At 37.8% G+C, this 21,617-nt stretch overlaps 1 protein-coding gene across 41 annotated transcripts in view; it reads left to right on the forward strand.

The window, feature by feature from the left end:
- Nucleotides 1-21,617, forward strand: part of SLMAP (sarcolemma associated protein) — a 312,286-nt gene that overhangs the window by 116,359 nt on the left and 174,310 nt on the right. For 31 of the 41 annotated variants that reach the window (XM_059939987.1, XM_059939983.1, XM_059939991.1 and 28 more), the window contains 5 exons: nt 3,881-3,961; nt 4,243-4,302; nt 17,531-17,653; nt 18,648-18,722; nt 20,997-21,317. In XM_059939987.1, the coding sequence (XP_059795970.1) occupies nt 3,881-3,961; nt 4,243-4,302; nt 17,531-17,653; nt 18,648-18,722; nt 20,997-21,317 (660 nt within the window). The remainder of the gene's footprint in view (nt 1-3,880; nt 3,962-4,242; nt 4,303-17,530; nt 17,654-18,647; nt 18,723-20,996; nt 21,318-21,617) is intronic. The other 10 variants (XM_059939999.1, XM_059940022.1, XM_059940025.1 and 7 more) reach the window with 1 other exon arrangement.

A 21,617-nucleotide genomic window follows, 5' to 3' on the forward strand; every position in this document is an offset into this window, starting at 1 on the left:
TTGCTACCCAAGTGCTTCTATTTAATGCATTCTGAATTAGAATATATTTCCTTGAAATTATGTTATGTCATTATTGAAAAAGAAAATGTTATGATTTCCTTTTGAAATCTGGCTATAAAATATGTATTGAAAGTTTTAAAAAACATGCTTTTTGACCTAGCAATTTCATTTCTAAGTTTTTATCTTAAGGAACAAATTGGACAAATGTGCAAGGGCATTTGTTTGTGTTGTTTTAAAGGCAAAAAAAGGAAAACGTAAGTGTCCGATAATAAGGGCATTTATTAAATAAATTATGGCAAGTAAGTCCATGCAAGTGAATAGAATACATCCTTTAAGAATGATAATACAGGGACTTACCTGGTGGCGCAGTGGTTGGGAATCTGCCTGCCAATGCAGGGGACACAGGTTCGATCCCTGGTCCGGGAAGATCCCATGTGCTGCGGAGCAACTAAGCCCGTGCGCCACAACTACTGAGCCTGCGTGCTCTAGGCCCCACACGCCGAAACTACTGAGCTCGCGTGCTGCAACTACTAAAGCCCGCGCGCCTAGAGCCCGTGCTCCGCAACAAGAGAAGCCACCGTAATGAGAAGCCCGCGCACCGCAAGGAAGAGTAGCCCCCACTCACCACAACTACAGAAAACCTGCACGCAGCAATGAAGACCCAACGCAGCCCAAAAAAAGAGAATAATACAGGGAATTCCCTGGTGGTCCAGTGGTAAGGATTTGGAGCTTTCACTGACCCGGTCCAGGTTCGATCCCTGGGCAGGGAACTAAGATCCTGCAAGCTGTGCAGCGTGGCCAAAAAAAAGAATGATAATACAGATGTTTTATATACCCAGAGATATTTCTATCAGCAGTCAACATTTTACTGGTACTTCCCACAGTTAGCATGCAGAGGTACACTAATCCTTGTGACAAACTAGTTGGCTGAAATAAATTACATTTTAAATGCTTTATATCTGGCTATAAAGTATTTTCTTTTGGGTTTGGCTGGATTGTTTTATTTTTTAAATGCTTTCATTGCTGATGTTTTTAATGGAATGATATTTAAAACTGATTTTAAATATCAGTTGTTGGAAATTGCCAATTACCAGCTGTTACAAGTCTTGGTAGTATTCCCTTCAGGTATTTCACCTAATGAAAAATGTAATCATAAGTTGCATATGCCTTCTATTTAAGTCCTAACTCAACGTGCAGTTTACAGTAGATTTCAAGGTGGAAGTAGAAAGAATACAGAGTAGGTCAAACAGTAGCTTTTAATTCCAGGTTCTACCAGTAACTAGCTATGTGCCCTCAGGCAACTTACTTTAGCTCTTTAAACCTCAGTTTCCTCATTTGTAAGATGGGATTGACAGTATATAACTTAGAGAATTTTGTGGGAATTTAATGAAATATTGCTTATAAAGCAGGAAGCACTGGTCCGTTGTCCAACAAATGTTAGTTCTCCTTTTTTTTTTTCCCTTGATCCTTGACCTTGCTTTCTTTGCAAATAATGGTTCCAGTGGTTTAGGAAGTGGTCTGTGTTTGTCTTGCCCATCCGTCGTTATGTCTGCTTGAAGATATAGTGAAAATATTCACCTTATTGTAGACTTGCCAGTTTGGGAACAATTTTGGTATTGATGTTGGTAGCCATTCTTCCATTTACTTCTATATACTATTGGTATGCATTTTAATGATTAAATATTGCACAGAAAATCAGCTAGTAATGACTTTTAATAGCTGAAAAGTAGATGTTTTGAACAGTAGAGACTCTACCACTCATTTGTTGTGTCCTGTGTTTCATCTTGAATAGATTTCGTTTGCCTCCATATAATAACTCTAGTATCAGGACACAACAATGGTGAACCATGACTTGACTTGCTAAAAGCTTGCCTTCTTACTCAAAGTAAAATTGTGTCTCTAATGGTCCTCTTTTTGGCGCACGTACTATGTACTGTGCACTGTTCTATGCAATGGGATTATAGCAGTTAACAAAACAAAAATTCCTGCACTCATGGAGCTTATATTCTAATAAGATCTTAATGGAAGATAGTCCCACTTCTAAGGCAATTTTACCTTCCTGGCTACTTCTCCAAATAGGAAATAAAAGTTCCTTCTAAGCCAGAAGAATACTTTTGAAAATACGTTCCTCTTGGTTTACCTCTATATCTTGATCATAAAATTGCCAAGAATATTAAAATTAGGAAAGAGTCATTTTTGTCTTTTCCTTTTTGTTCCCACAGTGGTTTCTTTTCTTTCTATATATAGACAAGATGTGTTAGCCTGCCTTATTTGAGACTGTAACTTAGTGATCAAAACTAGTACATTCAGAAATGTCTGACTGTAGTACACTGTGAATGCACCAGAGGTCACAGATTAGATTCCCATGGACCTCAGTAATCAGTGACTTCACTTCTATTCTAAACTCACTGTCTCTCCCCTGTTGGCCTTTGACTAGAAATGGCAGTGAGAAAGGAAGCAAAAGGCTTCTTGTAATCCATCATTCATTTCACAAGTGAAGCCATAAGTTCTAATGTATTCTTACATGGAATAGCCATAACAAGTTATATTTTAATATTGTATTAATTATTTTGACAGTATTGGTTTTAGATATGTTTCTGACTGCTTCTAAAATGAAAAATATCTCTTGATTTAGTTGATTATGAAAACAATATATGTTCACTATAATTTTTCAAACAATATATAACAATGTGAAGTTAGAAAATAAATGTTCATCCCTACCTTCAGAAATGACCATGGTATCTCTGTTGTAGATCCTTCTAGACTTGAATAAATATATACAACAAAAAATTCATAGCTAAGTGTATAGCTATTTTCAGTCTAAAGGGGGTCATCTTATACATGGCTTAACAGACTTTACTTTTACTTAATAGTAGTGAATATATCTTGGACATTTTCCATTCCATAATGAACAATGCTGCAATGAACGTCCTTATATATATATACTATATGTTGCCTATTATTTCCTTAGGAAAAGTACTAGAAGTGAATGTACACATTTAAATTTTTGATACAGATTACCACAGACAGTATAGTTAAGTGCGTAACATTATAAAAAGTAATTATATGTTTAGTGAATTTATAATCTCACTAAGGAAACAAGATATATGTATACACGAGAATGATATAAAATAGAACATGATTAATTATAAAACCCTATGTCCCAGAGAAGATAAATAAAAAGGAGCAACATGCTGGAGAAATGAAGACTTCCTTAGAGGTGATGGGGCTTAAGCTATATCTTAATATAGCTTGAATAGGCCAAGTAGTGAGAATGGTCCTTGAGTTTAAGGAAATAACAACTCAAGCAAAGAATTTCAGGCCTGTGGTTCAGGTACAGTAATACTTTCTTTAGATATAAAAGGCTGTTAATTTTCTTGTTTTAAATGTTACTTTTATAAAAGACAGTGGTGATTTTTTTAAAAAGAGTCTTTATCATGAGTATAAATATTACTAAGGCAACCTAACTAGTGTTTTTATATAATAGAATCCTTTTCTTTCATCATCTTCATACGGTATCCACATTGTCCTGGGAATTTTGCTATATTTGTTGCAGGTCTCTGAATACTTTAGCAAAGCTTGCTTCATTTTTGTTTCCAGTTGGCCAGTGGACAGCCTTGAACAAAAACCCCAGCCCTCCTCTGCACAGCAATCATGATCCACATTATAATTTAATATGAGCTACGTGTAATAACCAGCATTCCATTTTGGACTAGAGTGGTGAAGAAGTAAGAGATCCAGTGACCTCAGTTAATTTTAAAAGTATTTTGCATACCAGTAGATTTAGAGCACGCATAGCCTGAAGCAGTTTTATTGATATAAGCTATTTAATTGTAAAGAGATTCTACTTTTATTTATTTATTTATTTTTTTCTTCTTAGAGAACCAGGCAAGAGCAAAGGAATCTGATTTATCAGATACTCTGAGTCCAAGCAAGGAGAAAAGTAGTGACGACACTACAGGTCAGTTTTAACCTAATATTTATAAATCTGTAGATGTTATTGTTACCTACCAAGCAGTTTAGGTATGCAGGTTAGTGTGGGTGGAGATCTCAAAGTTTGTGTTTGAGGGAAAAAGCAATACTTCTATTTATCAAGTCACTCCCTTGAATCTTGGATAAATTTAAAAACTACTTTCAATGATCCAAATACAATAGCTGTATAAATTTCAGTTTTTTATTTTGATAATGATAGCTTGCTAATAGAGTTTACTGTTTATAATTATCTTTTTCCCCCCTCTGTAGACGCCCAAATGGATGAGCAAGACCTAAATGAACCCTTTGCTAAAGTGTCCCTATTAAAAGGTATTTTAACTTGTTTTTATTTTTTTTTTATTTTTTATTTTTTTTTCACACACACACACTGTATTTTATTTTTACAAGAGATAAATAGACTGACACCAAGCATTGTACATGGATGACCACAACAAAAGCAACAATGATTGCAATTACCAAACATGAAACACACTCATACTGTGTCATAATATTGACATTCAGTCCAGTAATCCTTCACTGTAACAGCTCCTTTACTTTGCAGTGAAAATTGATTTGTATATTCTTTGCCTCTGAGTCCTTGTGGGATTTTTTTTTTTTTAAATTCAGACAGAAAGTCACACAAATTATACTCATCCTCATCAGTTCACTCAGTCCCATGTAATTAATTTTTTTTTTTCATCTTCATCTTTTGTTAGTACTTTTATGAGTTCATCAGTTTTTCATTAGTTCTGAAAATGCTTATTCATTCAGTTCAGCAGTACAGTCAGTTTTAAACCAGGGCATCAGATTCACCCTTTGCCACAAAATCATGTATTATATGATGTTTTAAGCTTTAGTTAAAACTAAGTTTTAACTTAAAAGATTAAGATAGGTTCTCTAAAGTAGCAGGAACTAAAATTTAAAATGTTGATGTTGGTGCCAGTGCTTTAAAGAAAAACATTTAAATTGTAAAATAGTTTGTATCAATCAAAGTTAAATGAAGGCAAGGCAATAAGTGGTAGAATGTGAAATGCAGCTGTGGTTTTTTTGTGTTTACCTTGATGTCTCTGATAGAAACTCATTACCACTTTTAATGTAAACTAAAAAAAGATTAAAAATATTAACTTTCTTTCTTTTTAAGTATTTGTTGTTTTTTTTTTTTATTTACTTATGGCTGTGTTGGGTCTTCGTCTCTGTGCGAGGGCTTTCTCTAGCTGTGGCATGCGGGGACCACTCTTCATCGCGGTGCGCGGGCCTCTCACTATCGCGGCCTCTCCTTGCGGAGCACAGGCTCCACACGCGCAGGCTCAGTAATTGTGGTTCACGGGCGCAGCCGCTCCGCGGCACGTGGGATCCTCCCAGACCAGGGCTCGAACCCGTGTCCCCTGCATTGGCAGGCAGACTCGCAACCACTGCGCCACCAGGGAAGCCCAAAAATATTAACTTTCTTGAAAGAACTACCTGTTTGCTCTGTTATCATATGGTAGCAGTTGTAAATTTCCTCATTTTCTGGCCCTCCTCATTCTCCAGTAAATAACCCCAGGTTCTTAGGACTCTTCTAGAAATTTTGGGTGGGGCTAAGATGAGCAGTGCATATAATAAATTCTTTCACTTGTGTCACTTCTAAATAAGAAGTACATTTATTTGATATTTACTTGTTTAGAATGAAATGGGTAGGAATTAAATTAGCATTTATAAAAGTGTTTTTAAAATAAAGTGCTTGGGGATGGCTTATTGATAAATCTGTGATTGTCAGCATTTAGTCTCCTTTTTTTTTTTGCAATCATGACAACAGCTGCCACACAAAAGATTCACTTTTAAGTGTTTTGATCCATTTCTCATTTAGAGAAAATTATTATTTTTTTTTTACATCTTTATTGGAGTATAATTGCTTTACAATGTTGTGTGTTAATTTCTGCTGTACAACAAAGTGAATCAGCTATATATGTATACATATACCCCCATATCCCCTCCCTCTCCCACCCAGCATTTAGTCTCTTTTATAATTGCCTTATTGTACACAAGAAAAGTTGACATATAAGTTCAGCTCACTAGGTTACGCATTTTAGTAGCAGTGGACCAATACCAGGCAACTCTCGGAAATTAGCAGCAAAAGCAGCCTGTGGAGGTTTCTTTGTATAGAAATGCCTTTGCTTCTGGCTGGGCTGTTAAGGGATCTCCCAGTACAGACCCTAAGTTTTGGATTATATAAGGAAGCCTTAGTTTCACCCTGCATGATCCTGCTGCTCTCCTAGTTGTATAATGATTGGCATTGGGGTTGGTTAACCAAGAGATTACCCAGATTCTCTCGAATTCCTTAGTCTGGGCATCATGGCCTTCTCTTTTCTCCCCCATGGATACTGAAGCTGACATGGCTCTCTGAGCCACCTTTGATTGAATTCCCGTACCAAGGGAAGCCCTGAGGATTACTGGCCCAGGCAACCAACTGCCAACCTGTTTTTAAGTATGATAATAGTTTCCAGTATTCTTACCGATCCGCACTCTTCTCAGGTGACCTTTGGTGTTTACGAGACATACCTTTTTTCTAGTGTGGTAATAGTAAATCTAAGTTAATGTGTGTACAGGCCAGAAATCTCATCTTGGAGCATTTCTGATTCTTCTCAGAAACGTAAGACCATTAATGCATAGAATGTTGTTGCTGATCCTGAAAAAGTTTGGGAACCTTGGGCCTTTGGGGGACACACAGAAACAAGAAGGGAGGTGAATGAGGAAGGGACACCCGTCGTAAAGAAGTAGCTGTTCTCATGATCTTTTTTTACTGTAGAAATCTCCCAGAAGGCTTTTCAGCAGCCAAATCCAGATTGATTTATAAGTAGTCATTTTTTTTTTTTTTTTAGAAAAAAACAACATCAACAGGAGTTTAATAACATGTATACCTCCGGTATACAAGGGAGATACCCAGGAAAACTGAGTAACTCCTGTAAATAGTGTTTATGACTGTGTTAATTATATTCAAATGTTATTAGTGCTTTTGTAATCTTATGTGTCCATCTGCTTTAGATTTTATTTTTATCCTCTTCCCTACCACAATGCCAGATATTTGGAAGAACTCAGATGTTTGTTGAATGAATTAATAATAGACTTCTTACATCAAAGTTATAAAACCACAAGAGCATTAGGAAAGTGACAGGCTCTAGCCAAGAGGCTAAGAGCCAAAGATCTCTGAGTTCTGTCCCAGCTCTGCCATTTATTTGTGGGGTTTTTTTTAATTTACTTATTTATTTGTTTGGTTGTGCTGGGTCTCAGTTGTGGCATGTGAACTCTTAGTTGCAGCATGTATGTGGGATCTAGTTCCTCGAGCAGGATTCGAACCCGGGCCCCCTGCATTGGGAGCGTGGAATCTTAACTACTGCACCACCAGGGAAGCCCCTGCCATTTATTTGTAATATATCCTTGGGCAAATTGCGTAACCCCTCTGTGCTTCAGTGTCTTTTGGTTTGTTGGTTTGGGGAAAACCAACTTCATAGGATTCTTGTGAGGATTAAATGAAACAGTACAAGTAGATCACTTACTATGTTGTTGGGAACATAACATGTTAAGCCCCATAATGAAGATACTGATAATAATAATAATGATGGTGATTAACAAAGGCAAACCTATCCGGGGACTTCCCTGGTGGTGCAATGGTTAAGAATCCACCTGCCAATGCAGGGGACACGGGTTCAATCCCTGGTCCGGGAAGATCCCACATGCTGTGGAGCAACTAAGCCCGTGTGCCACAACTACTGAGCCTGCCCTCTAGAGCCCGCGAGCCACAACTGCTGAGCCTGTGTGCCACAGCTGCTGAAGCCCACATGCCTAGAGCCCGTGCTCCGCAACAAGAGAAGCCACCGCAATGAGAAGCCTACCCATTGCAATGAAGAGTAGCCCCTGCTCACCGCAACTAGAGAAAGCCCGTGTGCAGCAACAAAGACCCAATGCAGCCAAAAAACTAAATTAAATAAATAAATTTATTTTTTTTAATAAAAGGCAAACCTATCAGTTAAAGGGTAACTTTTCATTAATTAAATAAGATTGTGGGATTTAAAAAAATATTTCCTACTTTATCTTTTAGGGAAAAGCAGTTGTTGGTTGTGGATCTTTTCCAGTTAATAATGTATTTATTTGTTTACTTTGCCAGATGTCAGGGCAAAATTTTTTTAATCCTTGAGTACAACGGGAAGGCTAAATTATATCTGTAAAAGTGCCCATGATATAGGCTAGAGAATCAGACTCAAGGAAGAGGGTATAAAAGGGGGAGTTGTAGGAGATAGAGACTGGAAAACACAAGGTGCGTGTGGAAGGAGGGTGGGTGTACGAATGCTACTGGTAATTGCTTGGAGTGCCATTGATGAAAATGGGTTAGTTTCCCTAACCTTGCTTTCAGTTAAGGTGACAAAAACAGAACCCAAAAACTTTCCTTACGTTCCTATATGATTGCCAACTTTTGTTTAATGAAGTGGTATTTTTATCAACACCTCTTGAAAGATTTTGCAGCTTGATTTTAAGAATAGAATTGTTAAGTCAGTCAGTAATTAGATGAAGAAAAATCACCCATTAGAAGCGGCAAATTTTAGAAGAGTCTCCAAGAAACAGTCATCATAGCCCTAAATGGTTGTTTCATCCATTGTTTTTCTTTGTAAGAGTTGTGTAAATTCTTTTTTTTTTAATAAATTTATTTATTTTTGGCTGCATTGGGTCTTCGTTGCTGCGTGCGGATTTTTCTCTAGTTGCCGCGAGTAGGGGCTACTCTTTGTTGCGGTGCGCAGGCCTCTCATTGCGGTGGCTTCTCTTGTTTTGGAACACGGGCTCTAGGCGCGCGGGCTTCAGTAGTTGCAGCTTGCGTGCTCAGTAGTTGTGGCTTGCGGGCTCTAGAGCACAGGCTCAGTAGTTGTGGCACTCGGGCTTAGTTGCTCCGTGGCATGTGGAATCTTCCTGGACCAAGGCTCGAACCCGTGTCCCCTGCATTAACAGGCAGAGATTGTTAACCACTGCGCCACCAGGGAAGTCCTAAATTCTTTAAAATAATGTATTTACTGACATTTATTAGAAACATTTGGGTTATGCTTGAGTATATGTGGTTATGTTTTGTTGTCTGTGTAATTAGGTTCAGTAGACCGACAGAATTTTTCTCTTAGATGAAGAGTATAAATTATTAGACCACAGTGTTAACCTTGAGAGTTGTAGAAAGTAGCCCCTTTATTTTATTCATTGAAACCCTATGCCTGGCTTCTTGAACCATTATTTTCAAATTTTATTATTTCCTTTTTTAAAAACAGCCAATCTTTTTTTAGAATTATAATGTGCTACCTGTCATGTTAGTCATCTAGGGTTGGGAAAAGAATCTAAAGTAGATTAAACATTCACCATGAGATATAAATGAAATGATGATAGCAGTAGTAATTTTTCCTGAAATATTAATTATTTTCAACCAATTTATGCCACTTTTGAGAGAAATAAAGCTGTGGCTTGATCCACAGGTTTTTATATGCTTGAAATCATTTCCCAAAAAAAAGACAAAAGGAAAACTGGAATTCAGTCCAATTAGTGTCTAATGCAACTTTGCTCTATTTAGGGAATTGTGCCAGAGACTCCAGTGGTTTCAAAGTCTAGTAAGACTCTCTTTGGGATTTGAGGAGTTTCTAGACAAATTGGCTATAGAAGAGGTATAGATGATAAGCTGTTTCTTGGTGGTTGTTGCCATTAGGAGTCAAAGAAAGGAGAAAGAATGTCCAGATTTTATATTTGTTTCTTTTTGTTTATCTTAGAAGATGGGGAGGAAAGGCGATTCATGGAAGAAGTATCATTTGAGATGACCCTGAAAGTGTGTCATACTACATGTGATGTATTCAGTGACAAAAAACTGAACCTGAATCTGATCAAGATTCTAGATCCAACTGCCAACTTGCAGGACATATAAATAACTAGGGACATAGTCTAAATGATGTGGTGGAAAGACAATGTGATGTTTTTAGTTTGGCACATGTTGAACAGGAAGGTTTTCCATAGGTTCTGGTTTGCCTGAAACCATTTATACCCGTTGTCCCAGCATAATTATTAAAAGTTCTTCCTTTCACGTTCAGACGTTTTGTATTGTCACCCTCGGAACCAGAAATGCAGTTGGAAGTGTGATACAGAAACTAGGACTGGAAAGCCATTTTCATTTAATTCTGTGACATTTATTGGCCCAGGAGATACAGAGATAAGACACATGAGGAGGCTACAGTCTTATGGAGTAAGGAGACAGGTTGATAGTGTAATAAGTGTTTTAATAGGTGTGGTGAAAACTTTGGAGAGCAGAGCTAATTTCCTGGCTAGGGGCAGGGGTGGAGTGGAGCAGTAGTCAGAATGGGCTTCCCAAATGTGTTGGTTAAAGATAAGTCAGGGTACACCAAGAGGGAAAAGGGCGCCATGCCTTTCCTTAAAATAGTACTGACATTTACAAATAGGACTAATGTTTAATGTAGAATTAACATTTACCACTAGGAAAATGTGGTGCAACACAGGCTGTGTGGGGCAGATGTGGAGAAAGATAAGACTGGGTCAGAAAGAAGTCAGTAACAGTGTTTGGGAATTCTCTGCATAGGGATAGACTGTGATAGCAGGGGGAATTTATAGAGAAAGAGAAGAACAATGGGAAGGACAAAGGAGCCAACAAAAGATCCAGTTGTCAAGAGGGAACCCGGCTGGTCAGAAGGAATGGCAAAGGGGTGAGAATCAACAGTAAGAGGCTGCTGCCAAAGCTAAATTCATAGGCTACCACCTAGGACTATCTCACATGACTACACATATCCACAGCAAGAAAGTGGTCTTCCTCCACTGTGAAGGTTCTCATCAACCAAGCCTGCAACTAAACTACCAGACTTTCCAAAGGAATGGGTGATAGTAGTAGAAAGAGGATGGCACCCACCTGGACAGCTGCTTCTGCTAGGTCACTTCTATCAGTTGCTGAGGTAACAGATGTTATGGCTACATTAGCCTTCAACAGACATGCACGTGCAAAATAGAACTCAGGCAGAAATGTTTTGATTTGGCTCTTTACCACGTGGTTCAGAGTGTCTCACCCACATTTAAAGCAAAGGTCAGATTTTAACTTAAATCTCCAGTCACTCTTATGAAGAAATAGTGACAACAAATTTAATTTAGAGTATCATGTATTCTCTGTGCCACGGCTGGTTCTTTAGTGGGTTACTGTGTGGTGTAGACCTTTTTATAGAATTTAGCCTTAGTCTGAGAAAAGCTGGTTCCTGGCCCAGACTATACACCAAGCACTTCTAAAGACACGATTTGTGTTAAAAGGAAAACAGATTCTATTAATCTTTTCACCTCATCATAGTTCCTAAAAAACATTTATTTCCATTTGACTTGCACATCTAAATAAAATGGATTTTTATTTAGCTCAATAAGGCTTTCATTTATCTTCCTTTTTTAAAAAATAATTTTATTTATTTATTTATTTATTGACTGCGTTGGGTCTTCGTTGCTGTGTACGGGCTTTTCTCTCTAGTTGTGGCGAGCGGGGGCTACTCTTCATTGTGGTGCACGGGCTTCTCATTGTGGTGGCTTCTCTTGTTGCGGAGCATGGGCTCTAGGTGCGTGGGATTCAGTAGTTGTGGCTCTCGGGCTCAGTAGTTGTGGCTCACAGGCTGTAGAGCGCAGGCTCAGTAGTTGTGGCGCACGAGCTTAGTTGCTGCGCGGCATGTGGGATCTTCCCAGGCCAGGGCTCGAACCCGTGTCCCCTGCATTGGTGGGCGGATTCTTAACCACTTCGCCACCAGGGAAGCCCCGGCAGTGTAGGTTCTTGATCTCAGTAAGAAAATTGCTCTAGTGTCACAATGCAATATAGAATGCAGAAGGGGAAGATAGGTTAAGGATAAGAATATAGGGAGAAATGATTGCTCCAAGATTGTAGCGTTAGGATTGGTAATTTCAAGAGACCTTTTTTAATTAGGAAAAATTTCAAACACAAGAAAAATTGAAGAATGCCAAAAAAAAAAAAAAAAAAAAAAGAATGCCAAAAACTTCCATATGTGTCCATCACCTGGATTCAGCAGTTGTTAGTATTTTGCCATATTTTCTTTATTTGTTTATGTATATATGTAGAAATTATCCTTTTGACTTTTTATTTTGATATAATTTCAGATTTACAGAAAAGTTGCAAGAATAGAACAAAGAACCTCATATACTCTTCATCCAGATTTTCCAACTGTTAACATTTCACCCTATTTGCTGTTAACATTTTACCAAATTTGATTTATCCATCTCCCTTTCCCTCTTCCTTCCTCCTCCCTCTCTCTCCCTGAACCACTGAGAGTAAATTGCAGGCGTGATAACCTTACTCCTAAATATTTTCATGTGTGTTTTCTGTTTCTCTTCCATAACTACCATATAATTCTCAAAATCAGGAAATTAACTACAAGCTGATATATTACTATTATCAAATACACAGACCTTATTCACGTGTTGTCAGTTGTCTCAATAATGTCCTCAGAAAATCCTGAGTCATGCGTTGCATTCATCTGTCATGTCTCTTTAGTCCCTTTAATCTGGAACAGTTCCTCAGTTTTTCTTTGTGTTCCATGACATTGACATTTTTGAAGAACCATGGTCATTTTCTAAAATGTCCCTCAGTTTGGTTGTATCTTATGTTTCCTCATGATTAGATTAAAGTTGTGCATCTTTGGCAGTAATATAACAGAAATAATTTTGGGCATCATATCAGGAGGCACCTGATGTTGAATTGTTCTGTCGCTGATGATGTCAACTTTAAATAAATATCCTGTTACTCCTCAAACATTTTTTTTAAATTATTAATTAATTAATTAATTTTATTATTTTTTTTTTTGGCTGTGTTGGGTCTTTGTTTCTGTGCGAGGGCTTTCTCTAGTTGCAGCAAGCGGGGGCCACTCTTCATCGCGGTGCGCGGGCCTCTCACCGTCGCGGCCTCTCTTGTTGCGGAGCACAAGCTCCAGCTCCAGACACGCAGGCTCGGTAGTTGTGGCTCACGGGCCTAGTTGCTCCGCGGCATGTGGGATCTTCCCAGACCAGGGCTCGAACCCGTGTCCCCTGCATCGGCAGGCAGATTCTCAACCACTGTGCCACCAGGGAAGCCCACTCCTCAAACATTTATCTTCTTAGCTTTAATGTCTCCTTATGATGATTGCCTGAATCATTTATTATAATCATAGTTGCCAAGTAGTGATTTCATAATTCTGTCATCCTTCTACATTTATTAGCAAGCTTTCTACAGTATGGAAAAGTTTTCTCTTCCCTTCCCTTTCTTCTTTCCTTCCTTCCTTTCTTTTTCTATATCAGTGTGAATTCATGGATTCATGTTTTATTCAGTCGATTATCATCTGTCACTATCATTATTTATTTTGGTACTCAAATTGTCTCATGTTTGGCCAGTGGGAGCCCCTTATGTCTTTTTGGACCCAATCATTCTTTGAGTCCTTTCTTACTTTCTGACACAAAAAAAGATGTTCTACATTCATCTTGTACTTAGCTTTAGTCCTGAAATCAGCCATTTCTCCACAGAGCCCTAGTTTTTTAAACTAGAGAATGGTATTGACAAACTAAGATCTGAGTATATGATGTGTTCATTACTTCTAGGCCCACTTGAGTGGACAGAGTTAAGAAATAGATGTATGTATATTCATATCCATACATACATGTATGGCTATATTTACTGCCTCACATGTCTATATTTATTTCTATATCTATTTATTTTTATACATTCAGATCTATTAGAGTCTATTTTATACATTCAGATCTTCTTCTAATTCATACCTTACACCACAGAATTAATTGTCTTTCGTATTTCCATATCTGTAATTGTCTTTCCCAATAGTGAGAAACCTGGATGCCATTATCTACAATTTATTTATTTTTTAAAACATTTTTAGAATATACAGAAAATAGTTTCAGAATTACTAACCAATGCTTCTGTGGGAAAGAAGCCTATGTGTAGATTTGTTTTCTCTTTGTTATAAAGTTATTAACATGGAACAGTAGTTCTCAAGGTGGGGCAATTTTATACCCCCAGGGACATTGGGCAATATATGGAAACATTTTTGGTTGTTACAACTGAGAGGCAGTGCTATTAGCATCTAGTGGGTTGAAACCAATGAACCTCCTAAACACCCCGCAATCCACAGGTCAGCCCCAAAACAAAGAATTATTTAGCCCAAATTGTCAAAAGTGCTTAGAAAAAAACCCTAACATACAAGTAGGAAAATATCTACTGAAGGATATTATGTAGATATTTTTTGCCAAACCACTTGAAAGTAAGATAAAGGCATCATGATATTTGCAAATGATATTTACATATACTTTGCAAATGATGCAACCAACAAGGGCTTAATTTCCAAAATATACAAACAGCTCATACAATTCAATAACAGAAAAACAAACAACCCAATCAAAAAATGGGCAGAAGACTTAAATAGACATTTCTCCAAAGAAGACATACACCTGAAAAGATGCTCATCATCACTAATTATTAGAGAAATGCAAATCAAAACTATACCTCACACCCATCAGAATGGCCATCATTAAAAAGTCTACAAATAATAAATACTGGAGAGGGTGTGGAGAAAAGAGAACCCTCTTACACTGTTGGTGGGAATGTAAATCGGTGCAGCCACAATGAAAAACAGTATGGAGGTTCCTCAAAAAACTAAAAATAGATTTGCCATATGATCCAGCAGTCCCACTCCTGGGCATATACCCAGTTCGAAAAGAGACATGCACCCCGATGTTCATAGCAGCACTGTTTACAATAGCCAAGACAGGGAAGCAACCTAAATGTCCATCAACAGATGAATGGATAAAGAAGATGTGGTATCTATATACAATGGAATATTACTCAGCCATAAAAAAAGAATGAAATAATGCTTTTTGCAACAATATAGATGGACCTAGAGATTATCATACTAAGCAAAGTAAGTCAGAAAGAGAAAGACAAATACCATATGATATCACTTGTATGTGGGAATCTAAAATATGACACAAATGAACATATCTACGAAACAGAAACAGACTTACAGACATGGAGAACAGATTGTGGTTGCCATGGAGAAGGTGGGGTTGAGGAGGGAAGGACTGGTAGTTTGGGATTAGCAGATGCAAGCTACTATGTATAGGATGGATAAACAACAAGGTCCTGCCATATAGCACATGGAACTATAATCAATATCCTGTGATAAACCATAATGGAAAAGAATAAGAAAAAGAATAAATGTATGTATAACTGAGTCACTTTGCTGTACAGCAGAAATTAACACAACATTGTAAATCAACTTTTTTTAAAAAAAAGAAGATAAAGGCATCATGATACTTCCTGCTTTAATACTCCTAAGAATAAGGACGTTGTCCTGCATAATGACAGGTCCAGAGATGGGCAGCTAGAACCTTTGCAGACCCCAATGCGTGATATTGAAAGAGAAGATTTGTAGTTGCTGTGACAATGCACCTGCCACTGGAAAATCTCTCTCAATCTCTCTCTCTCTTTGCCTCCACCCTTACCATGACTGTTTGAAGGAAGAGTTGATAGACTGGCTAAAATAGATGAACCTAGAGTCAGATTTTTTTTAAATTATTAATTAATTAATTTATTTATTTTTGGCTGTGTTGGGTCTTCGTTTCTATGTGAGGGCTTTCTCTAGTTGTGGCAAGCAGGGGCCACTCGTCATCGCGGTGCGCGGGACTCTCACTATCACGGCCTCTCTTGTTGGTAGCACAGGCTCCAGACGCTCAGGCTCAGTAGTTGTGGCTCACGGGCCTAGTTGCTCCGCGGCATGTGGGATCTTCCCAGACCAGGGCTCGAACCCGTGTCCCCTGCCTTGGCAGGCAGACTCTCAACCACTGCGCCACCAGCGAAGCCCCTAGAGTCAGATTTTTGACAAGGAGAAGTAAGATATGAAGATGAAAACATGGGTTTGTAATATCTAAGACCTGCAGTGATTACACTGTGAAATTTTATTCTTAATTCTTTTTTGATAGATTGAAGTTGTTATGCCTGAGTTGTTTGTAAACCAAAGTAGTAGTCAAATAGAATGTACTAGAAGAATATGGCCTACCTGATGATACATTTATTTCAGTCAGTGTTCTGTAGTAGAAAGTTCTAATACAATGAAAGATGATGAGCAGAGTAACTAGAGAGAAAAGAATTAGGGGAGGGAGCTTATTTGAGATGTAATGCTGGCTCTAATTTATTTTGATAAAATCACTTAGGTTACATCATTTAATAATTAAGCAGGGCTGGGCTTCCCTGGTGGCGCAGAGGTTAAGAATCCGCCTGCCAATGCAGGGGACACGGGTTCGAGCCCTGGTCCGGGAAGATCCCACATGCCACGGAGCAACTAAGCCCGTGCACCACAACTACTGAGCCTACACTCTAGAGCCCACAAGCCACAAGTACTGAGCCCGTGTACCACAACTACTGAAGCCCGCATGCCTAAAGCCCGTGCTCCGCAAGAAGAGAAGCCACCGCAATGAGAAGCCTGCGCATGGCAACGAAGAGTAGCCCCCCCTTGCCAAAACCAGAGAAAAGCCTGCGTGCAGCAACGAAGACCCAACGCAGCCAAAACTAAAATAACTGAAATAAAATAAATAAATTTCTAAAAAAATAATAATAATTAAGCAGGGCTTCCCTGGTGGCGCAGTGGTTGAGAATCCGCCTGCCAGTGCAGGGGACATGGGTTTGAGCCCTGGTCCGGTAAGATCCCACATGCCGCGGAGCAACTAAGCCCGTATACCACAACTACTGAGCCTGCGCTCTAGAGCCTGCGAGCCACAACTACTGAGCCTGCACTCTAGAGCCTGCGTGCCTAGGGCCCATGCTTCACAAGAGAAGCCACCGCAACGAGAAGCCTGCGCACCGCAACAAAGAGTAGCCCCCGCTCGCCACAACTAGAGAAAAGCCCACGCGCAGCAACAAAGACCCAACACAGCCAAAAATTAATTAATTAATTAATTTTAAATAATAATGATAATTAAGCAAATATTTGCTTGTTATGTATGTAGTGTTGAGGAAACAGTGATGATGAAGGGAGCACAGTGGAGCTTTCAGCTTAGTTTTTATTTTGTATTCCACAGCTGGGGAAATCATGCTAAAATATTTTTTCTTGAAGAAAAGTTTCTTTCTGTTTTTCCATTTCCAGTTAAGTTCCAAGTGAAAATTTTCTGACTTGTTATGAAGAAATTTCAAAATTGATAAAGAAGAATAGCATTATGATCATACTACTAAATTTCAAACCTTTCATAAGCTCTACATAAGCCTTATATAAGTGAAACATATAATTTAGTATATATTAGTATGTATGTTATAGTACCATTGCGATGAATTACTAAAATAATTTAATCATATTTGTGTTCTTTCTCCAAGGTAAAATGACTAAAATGCTTAATACAGTTTGCTTCTAAATTTTATTAAACTTAGTTGTGCTATGCTGTTAACTATGCATGTTCCAAACATGAGAAAGATTGCTAATCTTTGGTTGTAGAGATTATGGTATGATACTAACTCTTGCTTTTAAAATAAACATATTTTTGTCAGATGACTTGCAGGGTGCACAGTCAGAAACTGAGGCAAAACAAGAAATTCAGCATCTTCGGAAGGAATTGATTGAAGCCCAGGAACTAGCTAGAGCAAGTAAACAAAAATGCTTTGAACTTCAAGGTGAGATCAAGATTACTTTGATTCTTTAGGGGATGTGAAAGCAACAAGATATAACTGAATGGCCCCAAACTTCCAAGTCCAGAGGCATGGTTATCTTCTTCCAAATCTACAACTTTATTAGATATGTGATCTTGGGACATCACTTATGCTCTCTGAGCTTATGTTTCAGATCAGTAAAGTGAGGAGAGTTACAGTTGTACTACTTTCTTGTGAAGATTAAGAAAGGCCTGTACCAATGAAAGATCTTAAAAGTTAATTACACATTAAGTACAGCAAAAGGAAAAAACATAGAAATATAAATTTCTATGTTTTAGTTATACCTAATATTAGCTACTCAGTATAAGATAAGGGAAATTTATATTCCCTGCAGTTTTACAGTGGATTCTTCAGTAAGTGAGAGGAACCAGGCAAGGTTAAGGTATAGAATTTTCTAATGTCCCAACTGATAAGAGTCATAGGCCAGTTGGAGTCTGTGCTATTCCCTAGAGCTTACATTTCTATAGCGTTCACAGCAGTTACCTAGTTGCAGTCAATTAGTACCTTACAAAGTCTTAGAATCCTCATGTTCTCTAAAAGGGCCTTCCTGACCAGGAGGAAGATTTGCATCCCACGGGGAACTGTGAACTTCCTGTCAGTAACTACTTACTATGTACTTGGCAGTGAACATGAGGATTTTAAGTCTGTTTTTCACATTTAAGCTCAAAATCCTGATTAACAACTATCAAGAATGCTTCTCAAGTAAAGAACAGCACATGTTATCTTGGCAATACAAGGTATAGACAACTACTACTCAGTTGAATATATTTATTACTTACTACTGTTTTGTGCTCCTAAAAAAATCTTTAAACTACCTAACTGCTAACACTGATAACACTGCCTAACTTTTGATTCCTTCAGTGAGGTTTAGGAGAGAATTTCTCAGAACCTTCCAGCTGCTCAATTCTGAATATTTTCATTAAATCACAAAATTACATATACTGTGCTTTACTTTTAGCTCTTTTGGAAGAAGAAAGAAAAGCCTATCGAAATCAAGTTGAGGAATCCAGTAAACAAATACAGGTTCTTCAAGGTATGGAACACCCGAGGCTATTTGGGATTATTATTGGTTCTTTGTTTGTAGCAATTCAAAAGAAATGGAAAGTAAGAATGCAAAGGGTTCCCATTTTTCAAGGCTTTGGTTCTTCCCTAGAATCTGAGACTGTAACTGGGCTCTTTGTGGCCCCTTTTTTTTTTTAAGGGAAGATTCCCTAGTACTCCAGTAGTACCTCCCACTTGGAGTGGGAAGAGGAAGATTGAAGATATGGATTTGGTAAGACTGTCATTTTCTGGGTTATGTAGTGACTTACTACAAAGGAGGCCTTCAGACAGGAAATCAGTTTGAGTAGCTCTGTGCATCAGCACTTTTAGCTTGTTGGTGATGTTATTTCTAATGCTCATAGCACACTTTCACTGCAACAAAAATTATTTACCAAATGGAATAGAACAGTGGTCCCTGCACTCCCTTCATTGGTAAAGGCTGCTCTTCATATCCACCATTTTGCTATCTCTTTGTATGGGCTATCACAGGGTCATTACAGAAATGACCCGAAAGACCCCTGCCTGTCAAGGGTTTTCTTCGAACCAGAGCTCCTGGTACTTTGAGGTTATAATTGTGAGATACTCCAGGAGATGTCTTTCCTGTGCCACTGTAAAATTCCTAAAGTAAAATTAATTTGCCTTCATTGTCAAAGAAGGAACCAATGTTATTTTAAAATTTTAGTTTGAGAGGTAGGGTAAGAAGTTACATAGTAGACAAGTAATCTCTGTTGAGACGAAATGGGGAGTCATTGTATAAGGCCTATGATATTTGCCCTAAAATATCCCAAAGAAAAACCTCTTTTTGGGTTTTCTTATTTTTGAGTGGGACATGTGAGTTATTTTAAAAAATTGTATTATGGTCCAACAAGAATTTCTAGGGTAGGTTGTATATCTTTTTAAATTGAAAGCTCTTTATACTCTTATAGTTTAATGCCATTATCCATTAGTTTATATAAATCTGATTTGAATCTATACTTCCATCCTGTATTGTGTATGGGCTATTATCCCTAAAGGTTCTATGATGTAGTGCTTCCTTTTGTCTTAAAGCTGTCTTACGTGGGCATCGTTGAGTGCTCTCTAGTGCCAGCATGTATATTTCAGGATTTTATCCACAGGTCCATGGTCATGTTATCCATGGCCATTGTGTCTTTTCAGATTTTTGAACCTGTTACCTCTTAATGCTTCCCACAGACTTAAAAGGTCTAATATTTTCTTTAATGTTTATTTATTAGGCAACTTCTTCCTACGCAAGCCTTAAATCCTCTTAATTATCTTAATTATTCTTCTTTTCTACCTACGGAACTTTTTATACCTATAATTTTCTTGTGTTACTATAATCAAGACCAGTATTCTAGTTCTGAACCAAGTATGATTTTATACAGATTGTTTCCAGTTCAAGTCATGAGGGCAACAAGACCAGATCCTTAAAAAATATACCTCTTTCATTAGGCAATATTCATTAACTTTATTAATTCATTAATTCAACCAATAATTCTTGATTGTTTACTCTTCTAGTATTGGAGATAGCACGCATGAGATGTACAGTCTAGTGGAAAAGATGAATAAGCAAATAAGTATATAATATGATGTCCAGTAAGGGCAGAGTAAAGGGCTAGAGAATGACAGAGGGCTATTTTTAGATAAGCCATCAGAGAAAGCTTCTTTAAGGAATTGACATTTGAACAGAAAATTGAGTCAAGAACATCAAAGGTTTTACTAATGCTTACGCTCTGACCAAGCAATTCTATGTCTACAAATTCACCCTAAGGAAAAAAAAAAATCAAGATTGCGTTATAAGGTGTATTGTCTAGAGTAATTAAAATCTGAACAGCCTCAAGTGTCTAAAATAAAGGATTAGTCAAAAAAGTTAGTATAAAAAAAAAAAAGTTAGTAAAGCTGGTTTTTATTATTGAAAAATATTCATCAGCAGCCGCATAGAGAACATTGTATTTATTATGATCCCTCCCTATTTTTGTTTTTATATGCGTATAAATGCATAGAAAAAATCTAGGAGAGGAAGTACCAAATGTTAGAAACAATTTTCTCTGTGTGGGAGAAATAAAGATCGCTTTGGGGGTTTTTTCTCTTTGTGTTTCTGTATTTTGACATTTTCTGCATTAAACATGGATTGCTTGTACAGTTTAATCAAAAGCAACAAACAGCTCTGACAGCCTGGGCCATGCAGTAACTATAGTCCCATATGGGCTGTTCTTTTATTCCTGATTACTATGGACTAAGAAAATGATGAGTAAATATACTTTTGTAGCCCAACTGCAGAGGTTACACATCAATATTGAGAATCTCCGGGAGGAGAAGGACAGTGAAATCACAAGCACTCGAGATGAATTGCTTAGTGCCCGAGATGAAATTTTACTCCTTCATCAAGCAGCAGAAAAGGCTGCCTCTGAGCGGGACACTGACATTGCTTCTCTACAAGAAGAGCTTAAGAAAGTGCGAGCCGAGCTTGAGCGGTGGCGGAAAGCAGCATCTGAATATGAGAAAGAAATCATGAGTTTGCAAAATACTTTTCAGCTTCGATGTCAGCAATGTGAGGACCAGCAGAGAGAAGAAGCAACGAGGCTACAAGGTAAGAAATGTATTTTACATAAAGCTCTTAACTCTTGATAACGATAACTTTATAACTTGTACAAAATAACCATTCAGGCTAGTTTTGTCTTTGACGATGATTGGTTGTATAAAGCAGTGTTTTTATATTGGGGCTATAAGCATTCTTCAGGTCTGTAAGCTCTACAATAAATTGAAAATCTTTACAATTTTACATTTTATTTAAATACTGTTAAAAATTATTTGTCTTATAAAAGTGAAGTGAGAAAAAAATATTACTGAAGTTTAGGGTGATGGGAACTTCCCTGAGGCGCCACTGCGA

This window comes from Balaenoptera ricei, chromosome 11, assembly GCF_028023285.1.
Source record: "Balaenoptera ricei isolate mBalRic1 chromosome 11, mBalRic1.hap2, whole genome shotgun sequence".
Classification (NCBI taxonomy): domain Eukaryota; kingdom Metazoa; phylum Chordata; class Mammalia; order Artiodactyla; family Balaenopteridae; genus Balaenoptera; species Balaenoptera ricei.